The sequence below is a fragment of the Amblyraja radiata genome, chromosome 32, assembly GCF_010909765.2.
Source record: "Amblyraja radiata isolate CabotCenter1 chromosome 32, sAmbRad1.1.pri, whole genome shotgun sequence".
Classification (NCBI taxonomy): Eukaryota; Metazoa; Chordata; class Chondrichthyes; order Rajiformes; family Rajidae; genus Amblyraja; species Amblyraja radiata.
In genome coordinates, this window is record NC_045987.1 from 23,595,458 (window position 1) to 23,612,311 (window position 16,854).

At 42.5% G+C, this 16,854-nt stretch overlaps 1 protein-coding gene across 5 annotated transcripts in view; it reads left to right on the plus strand.

Moving 5' to 3' along the window:
- The window catches only part of mvb12b (multivesicular body subunit 12B), a 205,487-nt gene that overhangs the window by 109,756 nt on the left and 78,877 nt on the right, over positions 1-16,854 (plus strand). For all 5 annotated transcript variants that reach the window (XM_033048929.1, XM_033048930.1, XM_033048931.1 and 2 more), the window contains exon 7: positions 3,750-3,847. In XM_033048929.1, coding sequence (XP_032904820.1) covers positions 3,750-3,847 — 98 coding nt within the window. The remainder of the gene's footprint in view (positions 1-3,749; positions 3,848-16,854) is intronic.

The window sequence follows — 16,854 nt, forward strand, 5'->3', positions numbered from 1 at the left end:
GAACCGACCTATCCTTGTTCTCCAGAGATGCTGCCTGACCCGCTGAGTTACTCCAGAATGTTGTGTCCTTTTGTAACAGATGCAGGGTTGTGTTGGGTAGGATAGTCTGCTCGTTGGTCTTGACTATTCTTGTAGCTACTGTATGTCATCAGTGTAATAATGGGATATAATATTGTTCTGCAAAAATGCTCATTTCGAGAGACAGGATCGAACGATGTGTGAAATTTGTCTATTGTGTTTGAAAATATGAAAATACAGGGGACGATAATTACAGAATTTGTTTCTTCAAATATGAATTTTGGGAAAACGTTTTAAGCCATTAAGTGGGACAGTTAGTTAGTGATTGATTGTGGTGGACTAGTTGTGGTGATTGTGGTGGACTTGTTTGAGAGGTGAAGAATTATCTCACACATACTATTGATATCATTTTTGTTCATCAACATCACACAAATACCAATTTTCCTCTGTACTTGTTTTTTTAGCTAGATTCTGAACCACTGAAGTAGTTCAAATTACATTTAGTGACACTTCTTCCATGTTTAGTTTAGTTTAGAGATACAGCGCGGAAACAGGCCCTTCGGCCCACCGAGTCCGCGCTGACCAGCGATCCCCACACATTAACACCACCACACACACACTAAGGATAATTTACACTTTAACAAAGTCAATTAAGCCATAAACCTGTACATCTTTGGAGTGTAGGAGGAAACCGAAGATCTCGGAGAAAACTCATGCGGTTAAGGGGAGAACATACAAACTCCGTACAGACAGCACCCGTAGTCGTGATCGAACCCGGGTCTCTGGCGCTGCAAGCGCTGTAAGGCAGCAACACTACCGCTGCGCCACCGTGCCGCGCATATTACCTCACAGTTGTTGGCTTGTACAAAAGATTCTCTCATGAACAAGGAATAAGAAACAATTTACTTTTACGAAGTGTTCCTCTGAGCATCTGATGAGGTGCTAAATGTTTTTGAGTGATCCAAAGTATTTAACAAAAAATGTGATTAGTCTTCAGGATGTATGAAGTGTAGCATCCAATTTGCACACCCAAGATCCAGCAAACCTTAATGAGGGAGATGACAAGATAATCCTCCATGAACAACCATAAATCAGATTAAGCATTGCCCAGCACATCACTAACACCCTTCTGTACTTTGATTAGTGCCAGGGCCTCTTATACATCACTCTGATTCAAGTAATCAGGATTTGGGTTTAATGTCTTATTCGAAGAACACTACCTCCAGCAGTGAGGCCATCCTTCAAGATCGTACTGAAGTGACAGCTGGGATTAGGTACTGTACTGTAGTTTCTGGACTTGGCCATGAACCCATGATTTTATGACTCGGGCGCTAATAGCACAATGAACAACTTAAATGATAGTAAACCAAAACTTTTAATTTGGAGCATTTTTAAATGATTTTACAATTGAGAAAGTTTTCCTGTCAGAAACCATGGGTTGATTTCTACCGCATGGTGTCATACGTTCATAGTCCCCAAGAAATGGACATGCTTAAAGTTATTGCATTTGTCAACCCATGTCAAAGATGACTTTTGGTTTCAAAGCAATTTACTATTTAAAAAGTGGAGCAAGCCTTTCACAAAGATATTAATGGATAGGGAATGTTCATTAAAGCTAGCAAATCCTCTTGTGAGATTGATGGCCAGCTGTTTAAAATTCACAGCCAACCTGTGCTCGGTCTTAGACTATGTAAGTTTAAATTAATGGGATAAGAGGAAACTGTGACATATCTGAGGAAATATAATAAGATGCACATCATTGGGGAGTGCGAAGGAATTTTTCACAAGAAATAGCTGCTGATTTGCAAAATCCTTCTGGAATTTTTTTGTGAGATCCTTTTGTTTTAAATTGTACTTTGGGAAAAATGGAGATTCCCTGTAAAGAAAGTAAGCGTTGGCCTTGTATAATTCTTACAGAATTCTTGTTGAAAGTTAGAACCATCGGTGGAAACAAAATCACTTTGGGGTAATTTTAGCAAATTACAAACACCCTGGTGTATTTTCATTGTTCATCAATCTCAATTTTTTCGAGCAGGGAGATGTGAGTTTTATGGATCTTCGGCAGTTGTTTGTTAAAGACTGGATAAGAAATTCTGCTTTTTAAAGTTACTTGCAGTGTGTAAATTTAGCTATGATTGTAGCTTTATATTTGACTGTGATCAAATAAAAACTCTAAATATTCCTTCACCTGTGTCGACAAGTTGGAAAGAATACAGACGAGATTTTCAAGGATGTTGCCAGAACTCGAGGGTCTGAGCTATAGGGAGAAGTTGACCAGGCCAGGACTCTGTTCCTTGAAGTGCAGGAGGATTAGGGGTGATCTTGTAGAGGTGTATAAAATCATGAGAGGAATGGATTGGGTAAACATACAGAATCTCTTGCCTAGAGCAGGGGAATCGAGAACCAGAGGACATAGGTTTGAGGTGAGGGGGGAAAGATTTAATAGGGATCTGAGGGGTATCTTTTTCACAAATAAGGTGGTGGGTGTATGGAACGAACTGCTAGAGGAGGTGGTTGAGGCAGGGACTATTACAACATTTAAGAAACAATTAGACCGGTACATGAATAGGACAGGTTTAGAGGGCCAAACACAGGCTGGTGGGAATAGTGCAGATGGGGACATGTTGGTCGGAATGGGCAAGTTGGGCCAAAGGGCCTGTTTCCAGGCTGCATAACTGACTCAACCTGGCAACTGTCTTTAACGTAGACATGCCTGGAGGAGATTTTACAGTGGAGCAGACGGAAACTCCTGGATATAACTTGTTTAAGCAAAATGCTTTTCTTTTGGCATAGTGTGGTACTGGAATCGAAAATTGACTGTAAGGAACCCTTTATTATCCTGTGACTGGAACATTTTTAATTTCCTGGGTATTATTTGATGTTTTGATAGGTGAATGCAGTATTACTTCATTTAGTAGACAAAAATGCTGGAGAAACTCAGCAGGTGCGGCAGCATCTATGGAGCGAAGGAAATAGGCAACGTTTCGGGGCGAAACCCTTCTTCAGCCTTCGGCCCGAAACGTTGCCTATTTCCTTTGCTCCATGGATGCGGCCGCACCCGCTGAGTTTCTCTAGCATTTTTGTCTACCTTCGATTTTCCAGCATCTACAGTTCCTTCCTGAACATTACTTCATTTAGTAGCCTGATGTCAACTTGCATTCAGAAACACTAAAAAGTGTTTGCAATTGAAATTCGGATTGTAATCGTCTATTTAAAGTGGCATTGGTTGCTTGCCTACCCCTTGCACTCCATTGCTTCTATGGACAGAAAAAGATGAACAAGCTTGCATTCAAATCGTGTTTTTCACATCCTCGGGGAAACACTGATCTTTCACAGTCAATCCAGAACTATAGAAATCAAGCCATTGTTTTAAGAATGGGGATGGCAATAATCTTACTGATCTGTATGCAAACAAGAATTTCACTGTTCCTTGATGATAAAGAACTGTCGAACCATTGACAGGTTGAACCTGCAATCTTCTGGCTGAAAAGCAAAAATAACGCAAAGGTGATTTATCTGCTTTTTCTTAACAGTTTTCTGTCACATTACTTTGTCAATAACTATTTTAATGTAAAATGTGTACTAATATTAAGTGATGTGATGCATTGCCTCTGCTTATTTGGACTCTGCGGGTGTTAAGAAATCTATCTTTTATTAATTAAACAGAAACTAAATAAATGTTTGAAATATGCTCCTATTTTGATGGGGATCTTTTTTTGTCTCTGATGCAGGCATGTATCCTTGACGCTTCCTGCTAGTTTCCGAAATAAGATGCCTGGCAACAGACCAGACTTTGAACACCAGACCTCCAGCCTATATGCCATATCAGGTGAGTCTTCAAGAACTTCAGTCATCCAGCATCAACATGCATAATTTCAGGTTAAAAACTATATGCCACATTAGCATACGCTATTGATGGAAGTAGAGTCTGTAATGATACCGTTTGATCAACTTCCACCGAACGAGAAATAATCTTATAATTAGGGAACTAAAGTTGTTGGGTACTATAAGGTCAGATGAAAACATTAGTGTAATGCAAATGATACCTAGTTGCTTTTCTCTTTCCAGCAGCTCACTCTTTTGACCTATGCAAAAGTGCTCCAGGGGAGCTTGCTGTATTTTCTGCTTGCATTTCCAGGGAATATTTGTATGCAATACATTAAGATGCTTCTTGGAAACGTTCTTTTATTATTCGCAGTAGCTCAGACCTGCATTCAAATATTTCTTATTGATAAACCGTTGCGTGAAGTGTGGTTAATTTGGAAAGTCCAGCTATAAAAGATTTTTATACATTCATTATTCTGCAAAAAGAAGCTTGCTTTTCATGGCATTTTTGTGGAACAATAATGCAGCTAAGGAATTGCTTCGGGTTTTTTATTCTCGCACGGCAAAGCAAACGAAGCGGAAGTTCTGTGAATTACAAGCAGCTTACAGATAGTTTAGTTTAGTTTAGAAATACAGCGCGGAAACAGGCCCTTTGGCCCACCGAGTCCGCACAGACCAGCGTTCCCCGCACACTAGCACTATTGTACACACACTAGGGGCAATTTACATTTATACCGAGCCAATTAACCTGCAAACCTGGAGTGTGGGGGGAAACCGAAGATCTTGGAGAAAACACATGGGGTCATGGAGAGAATGTACAAACTCCATACAGACAGCACCCGTAGTTAGGATCGAACCCGGGTCTCTGGCACTGTAAGCGCTGTGCAGCAACTCTACCGCTGCGCCACCCGATGCCAGTTTAAGTATAAACTGTACATTGCATAATTAGCAGAATGGTTAAACATACGTGCTAAAAAGATCACTTGACCTGATTTTTTAAAAAAATTGGTGCAGAAGATGAAGTCTCACTTAATAATGATTTATCACCCAGCTTCATTCTAGCTTCTTGTATAAATGTAGGAATGCGATCTAAAATATTATTTGTGCAATCTTAAAATGTCTATTTTTACACATTAATTAATAAGTCAGCCCAACAAAAATAATGATGTTTTTAAACATTAGGTTTTTCTTCTATCTAATGGGGATTGGTGTGGGGTGGGGGGTGGTTTAGAAGGAGGGGGTATTGTTAATAGCGAAACTCTTAAATGAACACATTTACTATTAATCATATGTTTTATGCTTGTTGCCAGGGTGGTGTTGGCAGGTGGGCAGGTTTACTCTTGGAACAAACATGTGGGTGCTGTCAGGCATCAGGGAGCAGGGTTGTTGGGATTGATGAATTGCCTGCTCTCTTGATTAAACCTTCAGTCACTCGCAACAGCTAAACCAGAAACAGGATTTTGAATAGAATGTGTCAAATTCCATTGGTTCTGGATAGTTGCAGGTGTCTCGGCTCGTATCGTGTATCACCATGCTACGTGGATTTTGACACCACTGTTGTTTGTGAATTATTTACCTATTGGCAGCCACGGAGGAGAATATTGAAACCTTGTATGTGTGTCATATGTCGATTCAGATTGTGCTTAGGATTCTGGAAGACAGGGGTTATGTCACGAAGGGAAAGGCCCATATGCTGTCAAAATCCAGTGGACTTCATTCATTCTGATTAGTTCCCTTTGAGATACAGTGCGGAAACAGGCCCTTCGGCCCACCAAGTCTGCACCGATCAGCGATCCCCACACATTGGCACTACCCTAAACATACTGGGGACAATTTTACATCTACACATGTATACCAAGCCAATTAACCGACAAACCTGCAAGTCTTTGGAGTGCAGGAGGAAACCCACGCAGGTCATGGGGGGAACGTACAACCTGTACAGACAGCACCCGTAGACAGGATCGAACATCTGGTGGTGTAAGGCAGTAGCATTACCGCTGCGCCACCGTGTCTTCTATAAATAAAACTGTTAGAATTATCTTTTGCCACTGCACTGCGCTTGTAAACTGAACATACTGGTCTGGAACCTGGTAACACCAGTTTTGCAGCCTGAGCTCGGAGAAGACTGAGGGACGAGCTTTGAGTTGTCCTTTGCAGAGCTTCCCCGCTGATCTGCCGAGAGCTAAGCTCTGGGTCCTAATAAATGTGCAGTAAGAGTTTTCAAAAGGTGCACAGAATGAGAAATTAAACAAATCATTCATTAAATTAAGGCAGCAACTGATAAGGTTGTAGAAACAAGGCACTGCAAATGCCAGTTTACACAAAAGGACACAAGGCAGGGGTAACTCAGCGGGCCTGGCAGCATCTCTGGAGAACACGGACAAGTAACATTTTGGGTCAGGTCACACTGATAAGGTTATGGTTTCAGCAGCGTGAGTTGCACTCGTGTCCTTTATAGCTATAACAGGCCCTTCGGCCCACCGAGTCTACACCGACCAGCGATCACCCGTACACTAGCACTATCATACATCCTAGAGACAATTTATAATCTTTACCGATGCCAATTAACTTACATACCTGTACGTCTTTGGAGTGTGTGTGTGGTGGGGGGAAGCCAGAGCACCTGGAGAAAATCCACACAGTCGCAGAGAGAGCGTACAAACACCGTACAGACAGCACCCTTGGTCAGGATTGAACCCGGGTCTCTGGCGCTGTAAGGCAGCAACTCTAGTGCTCCGCCACCGTGCCGCCCTATTCGCCCCACATTCTTATCAATGCACCCTCCCAACTTCTATCACTTCAGCTGCATGCTCTGAAAAACATATACGTGCCTTCCCCAACTCGTGTAATAGGCACACGTAAACTCGCACTTGCGTGAACAATTCCGTTGGCCCGCTGCTTTATTTCCGAGTTGCATCTCTCGATAGCAGTGCATTATTGCTGTCGCACGCAGCCGTTTCCGCAATCCAGTCAGCTGTTCTTGTAGATGGGCTCAGCATGGAAGCTCCCACGTGGTCTTCCGACGTGCGTGACATCTGACCTACGCAAGGGACCGCGGCACGTAACCCTTATGCATGTTGGGTTGCGTCTGTACTGGCGAATGAACCTACCAACTCACTCCTTGGGAAACTAGAGCACCCGGGGAAACCTACGTGGTCACAGGGAGAAAGTGGATATTTCACACTGGCAGCATTGGAGGTCAGGATTGAACCCTGGTCACTGGAGCTGTAAGGCAGCAGCTCTACCAGCTGCACCATTGTGCCGCTCTATGCTGAGAGACCCACCATGAATTATATATTAACTCCACTCCCTATTGCATGTTGCATGTAAGAAAGCCTTAATGTTTATTGAAGTCTGGTTTCCCAGCAGGTTTGCAAGGCCTTGCCATCTAGCTCCCCGCTCTCATTCTGCCGTTCCTTTTGCAACACCTGCAAGAAGTGGAGTGGAAAGATTTTAATTGAAAGTGAGCCAGGGAAGAAAAGGGAGAGAGATAGGTGAAAAGAGAACAAAAAAAATGTGAAGGTCGTAGAAAAGAGGCCAAAGTAAAAATCAAAACAATACCATGAAGAAAGACAAAAGGCATCGTAGAATAGCTAACAGAGGCAGAGGCTGAGGAAGAGTGAAATGAGAAAAAGAAATGAATGAGATAGACAAAATGCTGGACTAACTCTGCAGGTCAGGCAGCATCTCTGGATAGGTGTAAAAGAATAGATGTCGATTCGGATTGGAACCCTTCTTCAGACTCTTCAGATTCTCCAGAGATGCTGCCTGACCTATTGAGTTACTCCAGCTATCTCGGTATAAAAGTTGTCTATCTCGGTATAAACCAGCATCTGCAGTTCCTTCCCGCACAACAAAATGAACGAGGGTGATTTTATTTGCGTTTATCACTGAGTGTTCGCGGATAAAGTGGAGAGCGTACTTGATCCATTCTGCGAGGTTTTGATAAATAATCAATCCGACACTGTGTTCTTATTTATTATACAGAATACCAATTGTTCTATTTCAGCCTCTATTAAGGCATTGCATTAGTAGACAGCTCCTTGCTACCCCTCACCTCATTTTGCTGGTGCTTATGTTTATCCCTGCTCTTGTGCAGAGAGTACTTTTGGGTGTGACAGGACCTTTAATTTTAGTTGCTCTACCCAACCACGGTTAATTCTCATTTGATTGTGAAGCATAGCAGGGCTTTGAAATGACATGGTTTGACAGGCTTTTGTGCAGAGAGTGACATTTCCTCAAAACACGTGGAAATTATCTCTTAAGTGCCCACTGTCTCTTAAGACCATCATCATTTTCCTCTGTAATCACTGTGCGCAATACAAGTGGACACTTCGCCAATAATAGACACAAAATGCTGGAGTGACTCTGCGGGGCAGGCAGCATCTCTGGAGAGAGGGAATGGGTGATGTTTTGGGTCGAGACCCTTCTTCAGACGACCCGAAACGTCACCTATTCCTTCTCTCCAGAGATGCTGCCTGTCCCGCTGAGTCACTCCAGATTTTTGCGCCTCTATCTTCGGTTTAAACCAGCATCTGCAGTTCCTTCCTACACCTCTCCAATAATTCTCACCTTTTTGAGGAGCCTCTTGCTGCTTCTCCACAGGCTGTTTGTCTTCTCGTGATTCTGGTGTGACTATTCTGTGCGCAGTTATCTTTTTTATTAACATATCTAAAATATTCTCTGCATGTAAGAAGTTGGAGCGTTAGCGCAGGTGCCACAAGAACAGGGGAGATACTTAATGTCCGGTGGTGCTAAAACGGTCTCCACTGAATCCAAATTGAACGAATGAATGAATGAATAAGTTTATTGGCCACGTATGTACACATACAAGGAATTTGCCTTGATGCTCCGCTCGCAAGTAACAACACGACGTACAGTAAACCATTAAGAATAAAACATTATAGTTTAAACATGTGAATTAAATTAAAAATACCAAAGCCTTGCCTTTTGAGTGAAAGGCAAGACTTTCTCCCCAAGAGGGTAAGAACAATGCGGAGAACAGCTGTCACCAGCTCAGATAATCACTGCAGGTTGAAAGTTAAGGTACTTATTCTTTCCGTTAGTCACGTGAGCAGCAACATTTTGTTAATTAAATAGATAAGCTGACATCAATGTAATGGCATACGAAAGAAGACAATTTGGGAAGATGCTATCTGCAATAGATTGTAAATTCTCTTAATGTGCTTCATACCATTGGGACATTGGTCAGATAGTTGGGGTTTTTTCGGCACAAAATGGCTCCAGCTCAGCAGATTTCATATGGAATCCCTCTTGCTAGCCAACTATGGGGTCAGATTTTTATTTTTTTTTCTCCAGAAAATTGTGGCTTTAACAATTTCTGATCTATTGAGCTCAACTCAGCAGCACAAGAGTTTATGTGCATCATTTTGGGAGACTTTATAATAACAGAATGCAATTCTTAATACATTCCTGAAGCAATGATACTTTAATGTAGCGTATTGATGGAGTATAGGACAGCTGCTACAGTTATTGGTTGTAAAAGACCATTGAAACCAATCTATGTTAGTGTCATTTTAGTCCTTTGAAAAATATTTAATTTATGGAGCAGTAAAATGGCTAATTATTTGCGTGGTAGAAGCTGGAAATGTACACTACTGAAAACACTTACCACAAAAAATATGTGGTTTTTAATTAGCAGCAGTATGCTGACCCTTCAATTAAGAAGCTACTGGTTGCAACGTAACTTCAATTATACACAGCTCTGGACTTGCAACCTCACTCAATGATCAGAGGAATTCCAAATTGGTGTTTGTGCGCGGGGGCTCCACCTGCTAATTAAACTGGCCGACACTAATAGTCTTGAGAACCCTAACAAATGCCTACAGAAAATATGATTTGCTCCAAATATTGTAGGAAAATTGACTTCGTTTCTGGAATTTTCACTGACATGGTTCACCTGATAAACATTGAAGGTTTTATATAAAATATATAAAATGTCTCTGACAAACATGTCCAATGTTTTTATCCCTATGGCTTGTTCTCCTTGGAAAAGACCATAAATCATTTTATTGCTCGTTTCAGGGTGCATTGATTATTAAACTGTGCTGTTTAGAATGATGTCCTCTAGGAATTGTTTTCCTGTTGTTTGACATAGGGATATGGACCTAATGCAGGCGGGTGGGATTATTGTAGATGGGTTATGTTGGCCGGCATGGGCATGTCGGGCCGAAGGGCCTGTTTCCACGCTGTGCGACTCTATGACTTATGTGCTATTGCTTCCACTGTTGACCTAATAATACCTTAAAACGTAGCACTATTACACTGACAACTTCAACCTACACCAGAGAAAAACTTTTTCTGGATAGAATTGAACAAAGAATCTTTCAGGAAATTGGAAGGGTTAAGATTAGATACTGCAATAGGAGGTAAGTGGGGATTGTGATGGAATCAATGTGCATTTATTCCAGAGTTGTTCTTGTGAAGGTGGGGGTGTTAACCTTCTTGTAATCTCAGTCTCTGTTGGAAATGTATATGTATTTGTGAATATTACTTCATTGTTGAATAATGATTCTTATAGGATGAATGTGTTTTAGAAAAATAATAATGACCAGCAAACTTTTCTAAAAGGCCCCAATTTTTTTAACGTTCTTCAGTTATAGATATTGCTGGTAAAGTAAGCATTTATTGCCTAATGTTATTTGCCCTTAGAATAATTGCGTGCTAGGGGATTTCACAGAGCTATTTGAAGTCAGCCTTCCTGGTAGGTCTGAAGATACAAATGGACTAAAACAGTTGGAGCACTGAATTCCCTTTCCTGAAGAATGTAGTGAACCAGATGGGTTTTTACCACAACCTGCAAGTTTCTATACCAATATTGCCTTTTTTTTGTTACAGTTTTCTTTTCTAACAAGTTTAATTTAAATTTCCCAGCTGTTGTGGTCGGAATCTGATTGCGTCTCCTGCTCAGAGATCAAGGCCTTTGAATACCAGTCCAGTAACACAATCACATTGCCGACCATACCGTCGATCTGAAATTGCAAGTGAAGTGCAATTTATCCTTTTTAAGCTTCACGTTCATCAACTGAAGTGTTCCGTTTGGCACTAAATGATCCAAAGTTCGGAGTTTGACCGGTAATATTTGGGACACGGGTTTAAACGTTTGGCTTCACATTTTCTCTTTTTCATGCGAGGAGTTGTAATCATATGATCATATAACTTATAAAACTCTGATCGTGGAGGTGTGTGTGTGTGTGTGTGTGTTTTCATATGTGATAAACATCTCCTCGAAAACCCGACGAGGAAACGGTGAAAGGGTACATATTCCAGTAGAAATTTACCTCATGAATTCGAAAATCCCCTCTTCTGAAAATTTGATTCCTTATTTCTCGAGGTTTTGTACTAAAATTGTTCACCAATCTAACATCTTCTTTAAATATAACGTGCTGAAGCGAGCTGATGACGTCACAATGCCTTTGCTCCTTGCTGCAAGCTGCGCAGAGTTTGCAACGTGCAGCCATGAGCTGCGATTTAAGTGGCCCAGCCGCCCCCCCCCCCCAGGATTCTGGATTGAAGCCATTGAACATGTGATCACGTCGTGCTGCGCGCTCCGCTGGGCTCCTTCAAGTACTACAACATGGCGGCGGTCGTTAGCGCAGCGCGGCCACGGACAAGCAGTGGAAAAGTGGCCATGGAGGCCATCACAGGAGATGACCTCCTCCCCGTCTCCCCCGTCTGTCACGCTGGTGGGTGTGCTTCCCCTCGGAAGCCACAATCGGCCGGCCCTCCACTGCTTTTCACCGTGGTGAATATTGGGACCTATGGGTGAGTGGTGGAGTATTGCATTCGGGAACCAGCCCTCCCCTGTGATGCCATGCCCCCACCCCTTAATCTCTACCCCCTCCCTCTCGACCCCCCTCCCCCTCCCTCTCCACTCCCCCGCCTCTAGCCACGCCTGCGCAGTTGGGGGCTATGCGTGAGTGGATAGGGCGGGGGATGGGGTAAAAGGAGCATATTAATAATATTAATATATCAAGGTGGCGGTTAGTGTGTGTGTGACGCCGAAGGCCGTCCCCCTCCCCCCCCACCCCGCAACTGCGTGTTGCGGGGACGGGACCCGATGGGTCCCCCTTGGTCCAGTAATAAATAAAAACAGAATATGCTGGAAATATTCAGCAGGTTCAGCAACACCTGCGGGAAGAGAAGCAAAGTTAACTGTTCAAGTTGAAGAGCCTTCCTTTCCTCCCTCAAGTACAACTTGACCTGCTGAGTATTTCCAGCATAATCTGTTTTCATTTAGATTTCCAGCATCTGCAATTTTTTTTAAATTTTCATTTAGTTGTATTAATAATACTTGGCTGTGCTTTTAAAATAGATCTGCTGAAATTATGCACCTTTCAATGCAATGAAAAATATCGAAATGTCCCCCATTAAAGGTTTGGGGACACATCTTTAAATCTTTTTGACATAAATTTCCCTGATGAATTGCTAGGGTAAAGAACGCTCCACACACCTCTGTTCGTGTGGTATCTAATCTTCATTGCTCAGTACTTGAGTTGAAGGATTCTGCTAATGAAATAATGTAGAAAATAATTGGTGGTGCTTAAGTGGTAACTTCTTTTGTGAAAATCGATTCTCCTGGTGTTGGTGAAGTGAGAGGACACTTATAGTCTTGTCTGGTAGAGGGGTTTAGTGCTGCTGTTCAAGTTATTTACCCAGCATGGATTCAAACAAGGCAGTCCATTCATAAGATATGCATTGTTTGCAAATAGTGTTTGACCATTGCAGTGATCACATAATGACTAAAATCTTTGTGACTTTGAGATTACAAACAAAGTGACACAGGTCATTACTAGGTCTAAATACTCGAAAGAAAATATCTTTCGATTTAAAAAAAATTAAAATCAACATTGGCTTCAAATAATTCCATGAGAATGTCATAACAGAATTTTCCACAGACGCGTAATATTTCATATAACTGGATGCCAGGTGTTAGAAATGACATTTAGTGACAATTGAGATTTTCTAGCTGATTTTTAATGGATCAGACAAATATTGATTTCAAAACATTTTGGTGTGTTTTAGTTAAGTCAGATTTAAAAGACATCTAATTATTTTTGATGAACTTAATCCTATTAAAATCCGTGTAAAATAAAATCTGAATTTTATATTTGCAGACTAGCTTTGCATGGGCTGATACCTCTGGTAAAGCTTGTGTTGCTGCTTCTGTGCTGTGAAATGGTTCCCAAAATCAACACTTTTAATTGCAGAAATAAAATTTATTTTACTAAGTATTACTTTTAAATCAAATCTGTGCAATGTCTCTGTTCTGATAAGCGTGAACTTTTGTTTATTTTAAATATTATAGAAATATTTGAAAAATTCAGTCTCCCGATATCCAATTTTTTTTTTTTTGGTTGTAATTTCCCATGCCTTAGAACCCTCAGCCGATGGAATTATGTACCTTTCTTGACAGTCAACGCTAAACTTCTGTGCTCTGATTTCTCACCCTCTCACTTGGAAGGAGTCCTAATGGAATCATCAAGCTGTAAGCACCACAAACCGTGTGCTTTAATGGAAATGTGGAGTCATAGCACACTTTATTGCTGCATTGACAGTTTCACCAGCGTTGTCCTTGGTTTTGCTCCTTCAGTGATACCTGCATTGATCAGTAAAAGACAAGTATATTTTGTGATATTCTGCGTTCTTAGTAGCTGAAGAAAGTGTGAGTGTGGGTGTGTGTGTGTGTGTGTGTGTGTGTGTGTGTGTGTGTGTGTGTGTGTGTGTGTGTGTGTGTGTGTGTGTGTGTGTGTGTGTGTGTGTGTGTGTGTGTGTGTGTGTGTGTGTGTGTGTGTGTGTGTGTGTGTGTGGCAATTCCAAAATATCTGTTACTGTTCTTTTAATTTTCTTTCCTTTTGGAAGGATAAGAATAAGAGTGGAGTAATGTGGCTTTCAGATTAATAAAGTTAAGATGACAGTCATACAGCACGGAAACAGGCCCTTCGGCCCAACTTGTCCACTCTGATCAACATGTTCCTTCTGCACCAGTCCTACCAGCCTAAGTTTAGCCCATATCCTTCTAAACCTCTCCTATCGATGTACCTGTCCAAATGTCTTTTAAACGTTGTGATAGTACCTGCCTCAACTACCTCCTCTGGCAGCTCGTTCCATGTACTTACCACCCCCCCTCACCTTCAACTTATGTCCTCTGGTTCTCTTAGTCTGAAGATGGGTCTTGACCTAAAACATCACCTATTCCTTTTCTCCGGAGATGCTGCCTGACCCGCTGAGTAACTCCAGCATTTTGTATCTATCCTCTGATTCTTGATTCCCCAACTCTGGGTATAAGACTGTGCATTTTATCCTATCTATTCATCTCCATCGGCTTATAAGGTTATTTTACAAAGTGATAATTACCCAGAAAATTTGAAGTGAGCATAATAGTGAATTTATAAGTGCTTACCAAAGTGTCAGAGGAAATATGACAGCAATTTCTGTTGTTTTTACAGTTTTCAGAAGAGGGTTAGCAAGAGTTTTTAATGACGTGCTGAGCTGCCATCACTACTTAGACACCTCTCCGGCCCATGAAGTTAGTTATGGATGTATGGATTGCCATTCCCTCACTTGGAAGCTCTTTAAAATGTTTAGTTGCCCAACTCTTTTGATGAAGTTAGCCAAAATTGCTGGAGAAACTCAGCGGGTGAGGCGAAGGTAATAGGCAACGTTTCGGGCCGAAACCCAAGGGTTTTACCTTCGATTTTCCAGCATCTGCAGTTCCTTCTTAAACATTAATCCTTTGATGAAGTTCCCATTTGGCTGAGCTCTGACAACAATCAATGTCTGGCGAAGTGCAAGACACAGCTGAGAGTCGCTAGATCATTCAGAACATTGAACCTAGAACAGTACAGCACCAGCACCTTTGGCCCACAATGTCTGTGCCGAACATGATGCCAAGACCAACTCTTATCTGCTTGCACTTAATCCATACCCCCCCCCCAATCCCAGTATATTCATCTGCCTATCCAGAAGTCTTCTAAATGGTAGTATCATATAACCATATAACCATATAACAATTACAGCACGGAAACAGGCCATCACGGCCCTTCTAGTCCGTGCCGAACACTTACTCTCACCTAGTCCCATCTACCTGTACTCAGACCATAACCCTCCATTCCTTTCCCGACCATATACCTATCAAATTTATTTTTAAATGATAAAATCGAACCTGCCTCCACCACTTCCACTGGAAGCTCATTCCACACGACTACCACTCCCTGAGTAAAGAAGTTCCCCCTCATGTCACCCCTAAACTTGTGTCTCTTCATTCTCAAATCATGTCCTCTTGTTTGAATCTTCCCTACTCTCAATGGAAAAAGCTTATCCACGTCAACTCTGTCTATCCCTCTCATAATTTTAAAGACCTCTATCAAGTCCCTCCTTAACCTTCTGCTCTCCAAAGAATAAAGACCTATCTTGTTCAAATTTCTCTGTAACTTAGGTGCTGAAACCCAGGCAACATTCTAGTAAATCTCCTCTGTACTCTCTCTATTTTGTTGACATCTTTCCTACAATTTGGCGACCAAAATTGTACACCATACTCCAGAATTGGCCTCACCAATGCGGATGTGCGGGAGTGGGCGCCGTCTGTGTATGGCAGCTCCCGCACATCCGCATTGGTGAGGCCAATTCTGGAGTATGGTGTACAATTTTGGTCGCCAAATTGTAGGAAAGATGCCCACAGTCCGTCTCTACACCTTTCTTTATTTTAATTTTAAGTCATGTTAAAAAATGTTAGTGGAGGTCTTCTATGTGGGGGGTGGGGGTGGGGAAGGGGGAAACGTTATTCTTAGTCCCCTACCTGGTCGGAGAGGCAGCATCCCTCCGTGTTGTTTCTTCGCCCCGTCCTCGCGGCCTACCACCGAAAATGGAGCGGCGTTTTCCTGTCGGGACCGGCTGGGACTACAGCTTCGGTGGCGGTGGCGCAGCGCGGGGATACCAACACGGAGCGGGCGATGCCTACCGGGTCGCCGTGCGGTAAGCTCCGGAGCGCTTTGGCCGCCGACTCCCAACATCGCGGAGCTGTGGCTGCGGGCGTCCGGCCGCGGGCGGCGCTGGATTTGGAGCGCCGCAGAGCCAGGAATCGAGTTCGCCGGGGTCGGAGCTCCAGCCGGCGCGGCCTGAGGGCTACGAGTGCCGCGGTCTCCGGTCTCCGGGAAGGGGACAGCCGCTCCAGACTTTTCCAAGCCGCTGAGGAATGTTTTCACCCAACGCCAATGTTTCATCTTTACGGCAAGAGGGCCCTGAAAATCATCAGACTGGCTGCACGGCCACAGATGGGCCCTGACCTCGGGTGTTTCACAGAGGAAGAGGACTTAACTCTCTGGTGCCTTTCCCCCACAGTGGAAATGTTTTGATTCTGCTGTGGGAGGATGTTTGTGTTGAACTCTATAATATGTTGTGTCCATTTTTATTCTTTTTTTTGTTTAAACCTTTTTCTATGGTTTGCAATGGAACTTATTATTTAAATTATGTGAAGCACTTTGGGGTCAATGCAAGTTGACTTAAAATGTGCTATATAAATAAAGTTTACTTACTTACTTACTTGTACAATTTTAACATTACATCCCAACTTCTATACTCAATGCTCTGATTTATAAAGGCCAGCACACCAAAAGCTTTCTTTACCACCCTATCTACATGAGATTCCACCTTCAGGGAACTATGCACAGTTATTCCTAGATCCCTCTGTTCAACTGCATTCCTCAATTCGCTACCATTTACCATGTATCGTATCTGCTTCACCCCCACCCCAGGCAGCAGATCCAGGCACTCACCACCCTCTGTGTAAAGAAAAACTTGCACTGTATATCTCCTTTAAACTTTGACCCTATCGCCTTAAAGCTTTGCCCTCTAGTATTTGTGCACAGCTTATTTTGTGGATAGCCTCGAAAGCTCTTGTTTCGCCTTTGACATCAAAATGTAGCTTCTTTGTTTAGAGATACAGTGCTGAAACAGGACATTTGGACTGCTAAATCAGTGCCGACCAGCGAT